At 31.4% G+C, this 17,021-nt stretch overlaps 2 protein-coding genes across 3 annotated transcripts; one reads left to right on the plus strand and one right to left on the minus strand.

The window, feature by feature from the left end:
• The first annotated feature begins 7,414 nt into the window (after nt 1-7,414).
• On the plus strand, nt 7,415-10,450 carry LOC109799051 (Protein kinase superfamily protein). Its single transcript, XM_083062847.1, has 3 exons — nt 7,415-8,135; nt 9,341-9,463; nt 9,721-10,450. The coding sequence occupies exons 1-3, from the start codon at nt 7,515-7,517 to the stop codon at nt 10,291-10,293; spliced, it is 1,317 nt and encodes a 438-aa protein (XP_082918973.1). The 5' UTR covers nt 7,415-7,514; the 3' UTR covers nt 10,294-10,450.
• Nucleotides 10,451-11,707: 1,257 nt separating this feature from the next.
• On the minus strand, nt 11,708-15,227 carry LOC109799050 (putative serine/threonine-protein kinase PBL9). Of its 2 annotated transcripts, XM_020359534.3 has the most exons (8): nt 15,077-15,227; nt 14,823-14,930; nt 13,967-14,325; nt 13,808-13,843; nt 13,287-13,422; nt 13,062-13,204; nt 12,841-12,964; nt 11,708-12,409 (listed from the first exon to the last, which is right to left on the minus strand). In XM_020359534.3, the coding sequence occupies exons 2-8, from the start codon at nt 14,872-14,874 to the stop codon at nt 11,973-11,975; spliced, it is 1,287 nt and encodes a 428-aa protein (XP_020215123.1). In that variant the 5' UTR covers nt 14,875-14,930; nt 15,077-15,227; the 3' UTR covers nt 11,708-11,972. The 2 variants fall into 2 exon arrangements, with proteins under 2 accessions (XP_020215123.1, XP_020215124.1); XM_020359535.3 differs by lacking the exons at nt 13,808-13,843; nt 15,077-15,227 and having other exon boundaries at nt 14,823-15,070.
• Between the last annotated feature and the right edge of the window lie 1,794 nt (nt 15,228-17,021).

The following is a 17,021-nucleotide window of genomic DNA, read 5'->3' on the forward strand; positions in this document are numbered from 1 at the left end:
TATTTGTATCACTTACGTGTTTTGACTATAAATTAGTTGATATTATTATTGTCACTCCATTTAAAGTAGTTTTTTTCGACACTCATTAGTAAAGGATTAAAGTTTTTATAAACTACTTTTCATCTTAACTTTTAAATATGTGAGAAGTTACGATATGTCATAACAAACCCCCAATTGATTTTAAAAGGCAAGAGTGATCTAAATCCTTTATATTATTTTGATTATAGGTCTATTAACATCATTAAAATCACCTCAATCAAAGTATTGTTTGTTTTGATATTTATTAGTTATCATGATTTTATTTTTTTTTTAAAATGTCTTAATGAATTAATGGATGAACATTTTTATAAACTATCTTTAATCTTAATTTCTAAGTGATGTGAAACTTTATAATATTAGAAAGAAAAAAAACTCTATCCTATATTTTGTTGTTGCATGCGGGTCATATGCTTCAAGTATAAGTTACTCTATTTTCAGTTTTTCATCATGATTCTTATATATGATTTCATCAAGAAATGACTATTCAAATTAAATCTTTACAAATCCAAACGAACCAACTTCCCTACGAAATTAGCTTACAAAACGTTGATTGACAAAATTATTCATATATTCTATTTCAGTTTTATCACGTGAGATTTCAATTTTTTTTTTCCAATATGATGCTATGTAAGATATAAAATTAGAGAAAAGGAATAGCTTCAACCTTTTTACTTATTTATACCATTCTCAATTAAGCTGTGTTTATGTTTCTTAAATGAGGTGACTGTTAGTAATACATCTCAAGACAAATCTTGTAAGAATCGCAACATGTAATGAATTTGGAACAATAATCCAATGTTTCGTATGTGCAATGCAGTTGTATTGGAAGGTTATTGATATAGGCTATAACCAAGTTATCGATCAACACAATAAAAGTGGTCCAAATGAGTATGACTAATTTTTCCCTCTTCAAATTCTTGAATTCAGTAGTGTGAAACAATTGTTCCACCTTGGATGGTAGCTTGAGCCAAAACCAATTGATGTTGGGATCCCACGAGTCCAATGAATATGTCACATCAAAGCATAGCATGCATGGTTGTGGCTAAATGAAAGATGCACGTGGGTGGGGTTGATCGACGATTGTTGATGTTAATGGTATCCAACACCAACAGCCACGTACGTGGAGTCGAAACCTTGCAAGCTGCAACTACTGCCATATATCCACCACCTCTTAATTTACTTTCTTCAAAGCAATGCAACTTTGGATACCTACTCATCACTCTCAAAGTAAAAACCTTGGATACCCATTTATGCAATTCTTTCTCATGCAAAATCATCTCCCAAGAAACACGAAGGATCGGTCCTGTTAATTTTTTTTTTTATGCTTGTTCTAATTTCTAAAGGTAAAGCAGATTTAGCTCTTAGAATTACTTTGGTCACTGGTCACCTCTTGGAAGTTACAATTACTGGGCCACCCATCGGTGAGGGTTAAAATAAATATACCAAGATTTAAATTTAATATTTCTTATTTTCACAGTAATTTTTTAATTGATATAAAGTTTAACTCTTGATTTAAAATTTTCCCTTGACAACCAGCTTTTGAAGGAGGGTTCCCAAGTGAATGAATCGATCAACCCTCTGCCTCCAGCCGAAAACTAGACCATATTCCATTTTTTAATTATTTACCTTCTATTCTCTTATTGAAAAGAAAGGGCAACTTTTTTTGTGTTCTTTTCTATTTTAGCCTATATTAACATCCAGAATGGTTTTTACTGTCTTTTTTATTAAAGTCGTCTAGATGGTTATAGTTCCCAAGACCAAGAGTGTTCACAATAGTCATACTTATTAATTAGTCCCATCGTATTGTTGTTTACATTTTCATTTGGACTTATATCTTGGTGCAGAGTGCACATCCAAAAGCATTGGACATCCTCATTACGGTTGGGATATCGAACTCTGTTTTGAGGCTAATTGAGAGACGAAATCGAGTTGACCAATGGATCAAATATGCAGGAATGCTATTGACTGTCATTTTCTTGTTGGTCTTTGTTTTGTGGAGACATTGACCACTGACAGATGTTGAAAAACTGAAATTTCTTAGTTTGTGTAAGAGCATAAAAAAGTGAAAGTGAAATTTGGCTGAAGTGTGAAACTTTAACAGCTTGTGTGCATCATGAGGTAACATACACAAGGCTGCATATAAATCTTGTTATTTGACTAAAAACATATATTTTAGGCTACTTTTGATTTGAAGTATGACTGAGCCTAGGGTGGTCCAGTAGTATATGATGGACAAAATAATAAGAGCTCTTCAGGATCCTTCCCTTTCTCCCTCTTGGAGTTTTGACAAACCTGCAAAAGTTTCCAACTTTAGCAAAAAGAGCTTGCAGGGACTATGAGAGACTGACATGCCATTACATGTGTGGTGGGGACAGTAGAGAAGATCAACATTGCAGTTTTTCAGGCCTTACTTGTGAAGAGGTTGGGGAAGTGAAGGGATGTTGAGACTGCCACTGGAATCATCATATTAAGGGTGTAAAGGTTATTATTAATTTTTAAAAAACAAGTTAACCTTTAAGGGCAAAAAAAAGAAAAGAAAGGTAAATATTTGCGACGCTTGTCCACTGTAGAACTTGTCTTGCAGCATTTGATTTTTATTTTCCCGTTTAATTACGCATCATCAATTTTATCTCTTAATTCTTACAATTAAAAATATTTTACTTTAGTTTCTATATACAGTATTTTTGTTTTATTGTAGTTTCTATAGTCTTATAAAGTCTTGTAAATTTTATTCTTTAATTCTTATAAAAATAGATATTGGAGACTAGAATGCCAAAACTAGAATGTATAGGGACTAAAATGGAACAATCTTATTTGCCAACATGTTTTTGGTTTCCATATTAAAGTTCAAACCTCAAGACAACCTTGATAAAACCAGTTTTCATTTTTTGAAAGTGTTGAGGTTGATTCTGGGTTAGAAAGCGATTGTACTATAATTTTTAATCTTTCTAAAAAAAATGATACTACTCCATCTGAACTCACACACATATATATAAGTAAAAAAAATAATTAATTTCACACAGATTAAAAAAATAGTTAAATGTATTTAATTTTTCACAATTTCATATAAATATGTACTACATTTACTAAAATATTTTTAATCACATTTATTATAAACGGTGCTTTCATTTATAGTCTTAGGTGTATTTTTGAATTAATATAGCTGAATTGGTTAAAAATTGCTTATATTTAAATTCAAAAAATGTAACTATTTTTTGCTTATATTTATGTTCAAAATGAGCCATTTTTATATTAAAAAATAGCATATGGTTGCTACAAAACTTCATATTTATGAAAATTTAATTTTTCATATAATCAGTTTAAAGATTTACGTTGTCAATTGATTAGAAATTACTGTAGGTATGGTTTTGAAAGCAAATATAATTTTTAAGTTAATAAATTAATAATGCAAGTTGATAATAGTATAAAAATAATTTTCGGCCCCAACTAATGCATTCAATCCCAAATGGCCCCCAAAAAAGTCATACAGAACCCCGGCCCTGACAAATGACAATGATAGGCTGCGGCTGCATCCATACAAACTTATCAAAACCAAACTATCTATCATCGCCAAAATAAAAAATAAAAACAAAAAGGCCTAGTGTCATGGAAATTTAAACATAACAAGACTAGACCAAAAATATAAACTAAACAAAGAGCAATACAATATTGAATTATGAAAATTGGTGTTGACCCTTGGGCCTCATGGTAAAAAAAATGGTCTTAACCAAAAAAAAAAAAGTGAAGAAAATTATTCCTTTATTGTTTGTTCAAGTGGTCAAGAGCTAAGACATGCAAGAAGGACAAAGCAAAAACTCACAATAAAGTATAGTTTCGCAACACAACTAAAAAACTTTAAACTAAAAATTTATATGAACACGAAAATTTCAGACAATAAACACAAATAATTACTTGAAAGAAGGAATTTTAATCAAGAACAGCTTGCATGCGTAGTTATGAGTTATGATCACTAGGTTATGTCTGAAGTGATCATTAATAAGTAGAAATGAAGGGGAAGCAGTAGTACACTTGAAGTTTAAGATACTTACATCATTATATTTGTCACTGTTAAATGGTAATGACAAGGCATACTTATTGTTACGTTAAATTCGTACATAATAACTTTGATTCTTCCAATAAATAAATGCCAAATTAAAATTTTCAGTAGCATTCATTGCATGTGGTAGTCTAACTTGACATATTGAATGAAAATTAATGCTTTCTTTTAATCTTCGAATATTTGTGACCATGTGTGTATGTGCATTAAAATCTTAATAATTTTTTTTATTAAGGGGTGTACTTTTATATTTACACATTGTTGTGCCATGCTACATAAAAAAAATGTAGCTATGCCACAAGAAAAATAATATTCAGGAGAACACGTGATTAGACTTTTGTCCTTCCTGTGTTTGGCATGGCGGCTTATAGTTTAAAAAAAAAATTCTACAAAAAATAATATTAGCCCTTCTGTCTTGACCACTTAATTATGTCACAAATTTCAAAAGTCAATATATTTGTTTATTTCTATTTTACTTTGGGAAACAAGCCATGGAAAAGTCTTGTTTATTAGCATGCGATTGATTTTCTTTAATTTTCAAAGTAATTTTTAAAATGTTTTGGCTATATATTATTTACAGAAAAAAAATGTTTAGTGCAACATTTTTTAATATACTTTATATTTATTAAAATTTTTAAAAAAATTTGTGGGTTGCTAATCAATTTCAACAAAAATAAAAAAGTGCGTTACGCAAAAAGAATTGGTGGTGAATTTTGATTAGATATGAGTTTGGGAAGTACAAGCATTTCAGCTACTCAGTCGGTGGAGCCCACAACGGTGTCCGTTGATGAGTATATTGATTATTCAATCTGACGGCTGCTGCGCGGTCACACCATGAACAGCAGCCACCCCACCACAATCCACGCTGATTAGGAATATGCACTGTAGTGTTCATCTTCAAGAAACATGATTATCACACCCAATATTAACATATTATAAATATTTAATAAATATAAACTTAGGTTAAAAACTTTTTATTTAATATTTCATTGTCTTTATTTTGTTATTTTCTTTTTTGTAAAAATAAATAAATGATTGTTAGAGAAAATATCAATGAAATAGAAGTGTAATTGAGACAAAATATTAATTGAATTTTAAATTCCAAGATATCGATTGCTTTCGGAAAAAAAACAAAGAAAAATTATAACAGATAAAGTAAATAAAAACAGAAGTATAATTGTATTTAAAATTTTTATCTTCTTGAATATAATAAGAAGTAAGTAATTGAGAAAATATATTTCCTTAAATATGTTTTTTTTCACTTAAATATAAGATAAATTTGATTTTGTATTTCAAATTTTAAATTGAGTTATTTTTCTCCTACAATTTGAAAGGGGAAAAAATATATATTGACTCCTTACTTAGATGTCATTTGTGGATCTATTCAAAATAATTTTTTATTAAATTTGTCACACTAAATTCATGTATTATTATCTTTATTAATAAAAATATCATATTAAATTTAATTAATATTATGTAATTAATTTAATTTGTCATTGTCAATATTGTTGTTGTTAGTCCAGAGGGATTCAAGTAATTTTTTTCAAATTACAAATACTAAAAAAATAAAGTTTAAATTTGAGGCATAAAAAACAAATTTTATCCAAGTTTAAGGGATTAAAAATATATTTCAAGTACAAAATATCAAAATGTTGTTAATCTAAGTGACAATGGATTAAAATCTCTTAAATAAGTCCTTGAGTTTAAGTCTTTTGAACGGACAAAACAAACTTGAAAGAAGATATATCATGTAAAAATTAATCACTGAAATTAAGTAGAATTATCTCTATTCATATAAAAATATAAATTTTTTTAACATTTCTATTTTTAATATAATATATCAAATTTACATTATAAATACTACTTTCAAACATAAATTAATTTTATTTAAATATTTTTTACTATTAAAAATGGTGGATGGTATCATGACTATTGAGTATCAAGTCAACAATATGTTAGGGATCCCAATATCAAATATCACTAACCTTTTTTTGTGGGTAGCCAAACCCATAATTGGTGTTCGTTTTAACCTAAGACTTTAATTGTCAAACTTATAATTAATAAATACCTACTAGAAATCTTATTAAAATAATTTTAAGTAAATTATACTAACATCATACACAAAGTCTTGAAATTACTTTCAACCTTTCATTTTTTTTTTAATATTTACAACTAGTTCCCTTGTAGAGTTCATAGTATTATGTTATTCATACAAATTAAAGAGAATTAGTGTAAGGATAGAAAAAATTAAAAAATAAATAATCCCTCAATCTCACTTTTTTAATGTATTATTAATTATTATTTTTTAATTTATTTTTTCGTAAATTATTTGATCACTACAATTTAAAGTAATACATCCGTTGATAGATTAAACTATTTTAATAAAATTATACTCATAAAAAATGATACATTTATTAATGCCTTGATATATGCAAAAAAAAATATCTTAAAGTACATTTATTGTGAGATGGAGAACTAGGTATGTAATCTCACAAAATTTATAAAAAAAATGTTTATTTTATTTATTATATTTTTTTATATTTAAATATACACACTTTTAGATAAAATAAACTCTCATAAAATAGTCAAAATAAATTAATTTAATCAAATTTAGATAAAATAATTTAAATTTAACTCAATCTCATTTATCTTTGCCTTTTTCCCTTTCTAATATAAACTCTCTTGTTTTATGATATTCGAAGTACTAATCACTTCAATCTTAATCTTATTAAATCTTCATTTTAATATTTAATTTCATAAAACATTATTAACTTATTGATGAAAATTATATTTAACAAATTTAAATAAATATTTTTAAACAAAATGAGTTATTAAAATAAAAGTACTTACAATCCTAAATTATAAACTCGTAAAATAACATAACAATAAAGGCTCCAATTCCTTGGTAGTCCAAAAATAAAAACAGATAGAAAGAGACAAATGAATGGCATGCTCTCTTCTAAATTCTAATGCACTCTTTTTCTTGTCATTTCATTTTCTTTCCCACTTTCACAAAGACAGTACCCTCCCTGTCCTTACAGTTTATAAATAAATCAATATTATTAGCTTCATTTATTATTAATTTATATTTCTGTAACTTTTCATAATTTAATAACATACACAATCCACCTTTTTTTTAATAGACTCGGATTTTACCTCCAAATATTTAAGGAAATTATTTACCAACATTTTAAATGATTGTGCTTTTAAATATTTTATTAGGGGTTTAATCTTCTCGCTTATATATATATATATATATAATATAAAAAACCTAAAAAAGAAAAAGTATTATATGATATTAATATTAATATTAATATTGGTTCCTGATTCTGTTTGGGAGTCTAAGCGTGAAAGCTTGAGGAAGAAGAAGAAAGAGTGGGCATTCGCAGTCGCATTCCCATTGTGGAATGATCCGCAAATGAAGTGTTTCTATTTCTCCAACGAGGAAGACGACGACGGATCCGCCGCGCCGGCGCAGGCGAGCTCGCGCGGCTCCCGCGTCTCGTGGGCGCGGTCCCTCAGCCTCATGGACACGCGCAGCAGCAGCCGCTCCCAATTCGACTCCGACTCCACCGAAACCCTAGACTTCCACCTCTTCCTCGCGCAGCGCCGCGCCAACGACCTCCGCGTCGTCTCCTTCGCCGACCTCAAGTCCGCCACGCGCGGATTCAGCCGCGCCCTCCTCATCGGCGAGGGCGGCTTCGGCTCCGTCTACCGCGGCGTGCTCGGCGAAATCGACGTGGCCGTGAAGCAGCTGAACCGCAACGGCCACCAGGGGCACAAGGAGTGGATCAACGAGGTGAATTTGCTGGGAGTGGTGAAGCACGCCAATCTGGTGAGGTTGGTTGGGTATTGCGCTGAGGATGACGAGAGAGGGATTCAGAGGCTTCTGGTTTACGAGTTTATGCCCAATAAGAGCTTGGAAGATCATCTCTTGGCTCGTGTTCCTTCCTCGGTTCTCCCTTGGGGGACCAGGTTGAAGATTGCGCAGGATGCCGCTCGTGGTTTGGCGTATCTTCATGAAGAAATGGATTTTCAGGTATTACACTGTAATCGACTCTGCTAATGATGTTATTGATGCCAATATCTATTAGCTTGTTTGTTGATGATTAGCCTCTGACTGATCACGGTTAATGGGTCTCCCTATCTTGTTTAAGGGATAGAGTCCAGTTTCATTCAAACTAATGACTTGTTTGTTGGTAAGTGATTGTGATTTTGACTTTGCCTTGTCATGGACTAGTTAGTTTCTTAGGTTTATTATGGTCGTTTATGTGATTGTGAGGGTAGGCATTTGTATGATTGGTATAGGATTATTGTCTTGGTTTTACGAAATTGATTTTGGTTAGAAGTGAATTTGTATTATGGACTATGGTACAGGTCTCGCCAACGACTCTGGTTAAGGAATTAATATTATTCTGGAAAGTGTGCTATTACACTTTTCAACTTTCTAATTTTTATTCTTTAATTGGTATCCTGAAGGCATTGATCAACACTTTCCTTATGGTAGGTGTGGATGGATATCTTTAGGGAAGGTCATAATCCGTAGTGTTTTTTTCCCATGAATTGTTGAAGTGCATGTTTGGAAACTAATAGTCATAGCTTCCATCGATTTAGTTCAAAATCATGGAAGCCATGACTATTAGTTTCTGGTTAAACATAGAAAAAATCACATCAACAAATGTGTAACCAAACATGCTAGAAGTGAATCCGGGAGAAAGTGCAAGTTGTTTTATACCAAATGGGTTTAGGCATAGAATCAAGTTTGAGAGATGGTTTAAATGTGGTAATAAACAAGAATTTAACACGAGTGAAGTTACAGTTAGGTGGCAAATTTCCATTTGGGTGTACCAAATGCATCACCAAACTGGGCAGAAAATTCTTAAACAGGATAAGAAAGTAATGAGTTTTTTAAGTGCTGTCTGTTTGTAAACCTTTTGTTAGTAAAGCAAATGTTGAGAATTGATTTTTTTTCTTTCTTTCTTTGTTATGCTTTAGGTTGAAGTAGAAAACTGGAAATATAGAAGAGTCATCAAGAACTTTGCCGCTTAGACATTCTATTTGGGGTTTGACGTTTTAATATTGGTTTATAAAATAGGTCTCAAGTGATTTTGACATGACTTAATTCTTTTTTTTTCTAGTGGATGGTTTGTACTGTGGATATGTTTTACAGCATTTCAATTCTGCTAAAATCCACAGAGGACTTTTGTAGAAACACATTTATGATTCTCATTCTAACTGGTGCAGCTAATATTTCGAGATTTTAAGACATCCAACATCTTGCTAGATGAGAATTTCAATGCAAAGCTTTCTGATTTTGGATTGGCTAGGCAAGGACCCTCAGAAGGATTTGGCTATGTTTCAACAGCAGTAAGGAAATATCTATCCTCCAGAGAAAACTGGTTATATTCTGCATTTGAACATACCATTGGTGAAAAATTGACAATATTTCATGATAACATCATAATAGCATGCCTTATGGCAGGATATTTTGAGTAAATTAAATATATTTCATTATATTCAATGTGGAAGAATATATGATGATCTGAAGTCTGAACCTTCATATTTTATCCTGATATTCTACTGTAATTTATGCAAAATAAATGACTTATTTCCTCTTCACAAAGGTTGTTGGCACCATAGGTTATGCTGCACCAGAGTATGTTCAGACCGGTAAGCTTACTTCTAAGAGTGATGTGTGGAGCTTTGGTGTAGTTCTTTATGAGCTTATCACTGGGAGGAGAGCTGTAGAGAGAAACCTACCAAGAAATGAACAAAAGCTTCTGGAGTGGGTAAGACCTTATGTTTCTGATCCTAGGAAGTTCCATCATATTGTAGACCCCCGACTTGAAGGACAATATTGCATCAAATCTGCTCATAAACTTGCAACCCTAGCAAACAAGTGCCTCATGAAGCAGCCAAAATCCCGTCCAAAAATGAGTGAGGTGGTTGAATCTCTTGGATGCATTATTAATGAGACAGTTCCTCAGGATGAACACATACCCCAAGCTGCTGTAGCAACTGGAGAAGAAAAAGAAGAAAAGTTGTCTGTAGAGGACACTGAACCTGAACCAGCTAAACATGGGAACAATTACCTGAAGAAGGTCTTTGAATTGAGAGACAAGGTCAGCTTAAGAAATAAGTCTATTGGAAGGTTGGATTGGAAAAGTTGGGCTCCTGGGCTAGTAAGAACTTGGTGATAAGTGACCTGTATATCTGGGAATGAAAAATCTTCCCCTACATTCACCTGCTAGTCGCACAGTTAACTTGCTGGTATATAGTATATACCCAATTTTGTATCAACTAATAATTCTCTGTACAGGTTAATTTAGAGGAAATCTATAATTTATTAAATGATTTGGCTTTCTCAAATTTAAACATCGGATTTAGTCTTGAAAATCAATATTTAGGTAATAACTGGAATTAAATTTTTCATATCAAATTTTCTATAAAAGGGTAAATGTTCTATTAGTAATACAAGGGCAAATTCTTTCTCTTTTTTGATGAGGCTATAATTGAGAAAATGATAATTAAAATATCTTGACGTTTTAAAATAACATAAATATAATTTTAATAAGGTAGTATTTAAAAGTATTAACAAGTTCTTCCATTTGTTCGTTTTCAAAATTTTAAAATAGAAGTTTACACGCGAAATGTTTTAATATAATAAATTTTCTTTTAATGAAATCTAAGTTGGAAGTTTTCATACAATATGTTGAGAATTTACTAAGTTTGCATTTAATTGATGGATGAATTAATTTATTAGGGTCTTGATAACTAGCATCTTTTAGGTTAGCATTTTTCAGTTTCTAATTAACATATTTTCTGAGACTAATTTGAACATAGACAACTTGCAAAAGTGGAAAATTCTGTACAAGGTTACATCTGTTGGGACTAAATTATAAATTTACTCCAGTTCACTGATTCCTCTTGATGGTTGTACCAAGAAAATCATAAAGTCAGATATAGACAGAGTTGAATAATGCCCCCAGAGCGTATCCAAAACTCATTTACTCGATCGTGAACCATGCATCAAGAGTCGCTTTTCAATGTCACAAAGTAAACGGCCCCAGTGACTTTGATTTGAATGCAAAGAGTTTTCCACTATTCCCACTTGTGTTGTGATAGTTTGAATCAAGCACAACTTTTACAATTCCTTAGCAAGCCACAAAAGAAGGAAAGAACCTTGACAATTATTGTATATTTCTCCATAAACATTCATAGAAAAATAAAATAAAATAATTAAAAAAATTAAAATTAGTTTATATATAAATAAATTTGTAAAAATTCTTCGTTTATCCAAAATAAGTTAATTCTATAAACATTCATTGCTTTATACCCAATGACTCATGGTTTTGCAACTTGCAGTAGACAAACAGCGTTGTAGTTCCAACCAAGGCTATGATTTTTAAGATATTTTTGAGTTTTTTTATTAGATATTTTTTAGTTTTGACTTGACATGATAAAGCATATAGTTCTTATCCTATATTCATATTGCAAAATATCTACCCTACAGTTCCTTTCATCATGATGGGGGGAAAAAATATCATTCCAGGATATAAATTCATATCTCAAACTATCATTGTTTTCGCTTTGTCCAAAATTATGCCTATATTTACAAGAAAGAAATCACCTATATAAGTTTCGTTACAAGTTTTATTACAAGTTCTATGTGAAAGCTGCTCAATGCAAGTGTAACAAAATAGAGTAGGAAAACTTTACACCAACATTAAAAACAAAATTGAGCTAACCAGAGCCACATAAGAAAGCACTAGCAGTTCCATCTATTTTGACTACTACAAACAGAGCCTGAATATATACATGCAATACTAAGATTTGTAGTAAAATCTATTACGTAACATGTGTAAACACCTAGCCTTCAAACACGTGTATTTGCAATGTCATGTGAGAGTGGGGAAACTGAAACTTTGGCGGTTCTACCTTGGGTGAAATCATCAGCACTTTTTCTACGACCACAAGAGGCATTCACAGAACGATTTTGGTTTACATGGGGAAGCTGAAGCTGCTCCAAATCTGTGACAACCTCGTCCATGTTTGGTCTCAACTTGGATTCTGTTGCAAGACATCGCAGAGAGAGTGTGGCTACCTTATAGGCCTCATCTAATGCATATTGGCCTTCAAGACGATTATCCAACACACGCAAAAGCTTTCTCTTGTTGGCTAGGTATGGCTTTGCCCATTCCACCAAATTTTGCTGTCCTGATGGTCTGTTCTTGTCCACAGCTCTCCTTCCTGATAACATTTCCAGCAGCACAACTCCAAAACTGAAGACATCACTCTTAGCACTCAGATGGCCTTCACCAACAAAGATTTTAGTCATTAACCAAAATGATATTAAGTTGAATCTTGTATAAATTTAGTGAAATACTAGTATATGCATCTAAACATTTTTTACACTGTCATGTGATCACAGTTGATAGTCTCCTGTAAATGGTAAGTTTGTTGACTTTCATGTAAAGGATGACTTTTGATTGGATTACGGCGTAAAAACTTTTACACTCAAAGTGCATGTCATCTCTATTAAACCCATAAATTTATGCACTCGAATTAAAAATGCAACATGTTCCCTAATGTGCACAATAGTTGCAAAAGTCAATGGCTGAATTTGCCTTTTGCCTTTTCATGAAGTAAAAAGCCATACTGACCTATATTGTATGTTTTCATGAACCAAATTAAGTAGTAGTGCCAATTTTAGAGACTAAATGAATATTTATTTAGCACAATACCTGTGGCTAGATATTCAGGAGCTGCATATCCATAGGTTCCCATTACCCTGGTGGAGACATGACTTTTGTCACGTGTTGGCCCATCCTTTGCCAGCTCCAAATCAGCAAGCTTTGCATTATAATTCTGTATCAAATCAGCAAGGAAATCTTCAGATATGATATCTTAAGAGTTTCCTGTATTCATCAAACCAAATTGCCATGTGTGTGCAAAGGGCACATACTGAATCCAGCAAGACATTTGAAGTCTTGAAATCTCGGTATATCACTTTTGTTTCGGCACTGTGAAGAAATGCAAGCCCTTTGGCAGCTCCAAGTGCCACTTTCAAACGGAGGCCCCAAGAAAGAGGTTGAAAATATGAGCCTCCTGTTACAACAATTAATATTGCTAATGTTAGGCACACTTCACAAGTTCAACAATGTGAAAAGATGGAACACGAAGAACTCACTCATGAACAAGTGATTCTCCAAGCTACCACGAGGCATAAATTCATACACCAGAAGACGGCTTTTATCTTCAAAGCAATACCCAATTAATTTCACTAGATGGGGATGAGAAAGCTGTCCTAGATAGTTAACTTCAGCCTAAAATAAAAAGAAAATTAAAATACATCAAGACAAATCTATTGTTAGGATACAAACAAGTTCCACATCGATAAAATGAAAAAAAAAATAATTTATAAAATACACATACTCTAATATTTGAGAGACCTTGATGTTCAAAAATAAAACATATTTATAACATTACTATTCATGAATTTAATACACATCCGTGGAAAGATTCTAACATTGTTAATCGATCAGAAATCAATAATCATTCATAAAAAGAAGTCAACAAACTTTCCATAACGGTGATTTGTAATTGATGACATTATAAAAAACTTACACTGTCGATACATATATTAGCATTGTTTAAAATGTATTCATATTGAGTTTAACTTAGAAGAAAAACATGGATGAGATAAGGCACCTCGAGACTAGCTTCATGAGTCATACCATGCCTTGCCTATAAATAAATATTTTTCTCAAACATAAATTAATAGTTAACATGTAACAGAGGCAGTGTTGCTTCAAAATTAGCAAGAATAAAGCAAAGGGTTTAAAAAAGTAGTTAAAATTAAGAACTCACCAACCAATCCTGTTGACCTTGGAAGCTATCCTTATCAATTCTTTTCACAGCAACAACAATCCCCGTGCCAGGTTTGGCAGCAGACAGTGATTGATCATTAATCCAGCCCTTAAAAACTGATCCAAAACTACCTTCTCCTAACACACTGTCTGTACGGAAATTTCTTGTGGCAGCTGTAAGTTCTGTCAAACTAAAGTTCTTCAGATTGGATGGCTGCAAGATCTCACCCTCACTCTGGGGAGTCTGAGGCACTGTAACCTCTGAGACCTTATCAATTGTGCTGCTGAGATCATTTGTAACTTCACTTCTTGAACTGCTAGGATCTTTTGCATCGGCACTCACATGCTTTGAATTTAACTCTGAGATGATATGTATCAATATAATTAATGTTAAATTTTCGTAAACCGCCTGTCATATATCACACATTCACTTGGCTGAAAAAATGGATGTTAATTGATGTTTAGTTATAAATCATATTAATATATTATTTAGAAAACACTCGAATTCCCATGATTAAAATTAGACAAAAGCACTGAAGGAGTACTTTCCATTATATTGACACGAGATATTTGTCATCAAAAGAACAAAAAGAGTATAGCTGACAAACCAAATCCATTAAACAACTGGAAGAGCTGGCAACTGGCAAGGAAGCCAAGCTTAGTTAAACCAACTTTATCTAACGAAAATTCTCACTATGGTCTTTTAAAACCGATGGGGGTGAAAAGGAGCAGAAGTTGAGTGAAATAGAAGTGGAGAATACCAAAATCAAACAACACAAACACATGGATCTAAACTGCGTTCAGCAGCAAGTAGGGTGGAGGCAAAGAAAAGAAAAAAGATTGGAACATATAAATACCAGTGTTACATAAGCGGCCAGCTTTATTTTGGGAGCTCAAACAAACCCCCATGAGAGAAACTATACTAGTTCCTTGAGCCTTGAGCCTTGAGCCTTGAGCCTTGTTGCCTATGGATCACAAAAAGGGCAAGGCATAGGCATACATATGAGGTCCAGCACCAGCAGAAACCATGATCATGAATTGGAAAGAAAACAACATAGATATTATATTATCACATAAAAAGATGAAAGGTGAAGAAAAGGCCAAGGAGAACCTGTTTGCCGTAAAGTTGAGTGAGTGGATATGATATAGGAAGAAGGAGAAAGGAAGGAGGTACAAGGGTACTGAGATGCAAGTAAGGCATTAATATTAGTGGTTGTGGTATGCTGTGTGGTCCCTAGAGAGAGAGAGAGAGGGGAGAATATTCAAAATCTAAAGTTAAGGAACAAGTTGACCAGAGTAGAAGATAAAAAAGCTTGGAAGGATAAGTAAAGACATTGAGATAGTGTTGTTGATGGAGACGAAGGAAGGTGGGTATGGCTAGTCAAGTGGCATTCCATGCCATGGTGTAATCAGTAATGGACCCCCTTTTAGCTTAGTGTTCATTGGTCGCTCCCTTCCTCCATTCTTGTTGATGCATTGTATAGCATCTTCAACTAAAAACAAAATCAAGTTAACCTTCGTATTAGCAAGAGAAGAGAAACTGTATGGATTAACCCCCTCTTCTTCAAAAATTGACTTGAAACATCAAACATACTTTTCTAACATGAACTATAGTTATAATTAATTTCAACAGTTCTAAGTTACAAAACAATATTAACTTTATTAAATAAAGTAAAATATATTCACATTATGTTGGTAATCAAATCTTTAAGTAAAATTTTAAACGAGTATTAATAGAAGGAAGGGAATCTACTTATTAAAAAAAAGTTTTTTATAAATTTATTTCACTGAATAACTCATATTTTACATTAATCTTAATTATTCAACCATTAAATTAAAAGTTTTTAAAACATATACGAGTTAATTTAATATAAAACATGAATTATTGAATGAAAAAGTCTATCAAGACTTATTCTTGGAGTAAGAACCTTTACTTTAACGGTTAAATCGTTAAAATTTAATGTAAAATACGAGTTATTAAGTGAAACAAATGAATCAAAACTTACTTTTAAAGTAAATAGATTTCTCCTCTAATTAAAAATAAATCTTATTAAAAAGTAAATATAATTTTACAAGTTACTTGAAAGTGATTTACTTTATATATCATATTTACTCATATTAATAAGGTCGTTATATTTAATGTATTATCTACTTTAAAAAATTAATCAATGAGTTATGACGATTATATCTTTAAATCATAAATAAGTAGACTAAAATGAAAAATATTATAAACATCATAATAAAATAAGATTAATCATAAGCAAAGTTAGTAAATAATTTTTCAGAGTTATAGTATAATAATAAAAAATATAGTGAAAACAAAATAAATAATTTTGTACAAAATTAAAGAGTAAAAATAAAATTTAATGATTAGCCGTTGAATTCTTAAAATGTTGGTTACTCTGTAAAAAAAAGAAGAAAAAAAAGACTTAGATAAGTTTTGGTGTATCATGTATGTATGTAAATTAAGGTGATGGGAGTTTCTTCTTCTTGTGTGGCGTAAGTGAATAGGGTCCATCTAACTTTGTTGCCACTTCACGCAACTCATGTCATGTTCCACACGCCGCCCCTTGTCGTCTTATGCTATATGCTTATTGCTTAACTCATTTTAACTAATTAATCTTCTTCTTAATTTCACTACCATACAACACACTGAGTTTCTTGCGCCTTCCAAAACCCATTAAATTTATTTCCCGTCGGCTTTACAATTCTAATCGATGACCACTTGTCACTACCTATACAATTTTAACTCAATTTTTATGGGAAAAAAATCCATTTTCACCACATTTGAATACGGACTTTTCTCATTTGAAAATTTGGGTTTGAGTGTAAATTTGGATATGTAACTCAAAAAGATATTATATATATATATATATATATTTATAAGTATTTAAAATACAAATTAATTATTTTAATAATTAGATCATTTAAATAACAATAATTAATATAAAAAATTTAAATATAATTTTAATTCTTTTAATTTCTCTCTTATTTATTATTTTTTAAATATTATTTATATTATAATAAAATTATTAACTTATAATTTAATTTATTTA

The sequence above is a fragment of the Cajanus cajan genome, chromosome 8 (genome assembly GCF_000230855.2).
Source record: "Cajanus cajan strain Asha chromosome 8, NIPB_CcT2T_4, whole genome shotgun sequence".
In the NCBI taxonomy this organism is placed as follows: Eukaryota; Viridiplantae; Streptophyta; class Magnoliopsida; order Fabales; family Fabaceae; genus Cajanus; species Cajanus cajan.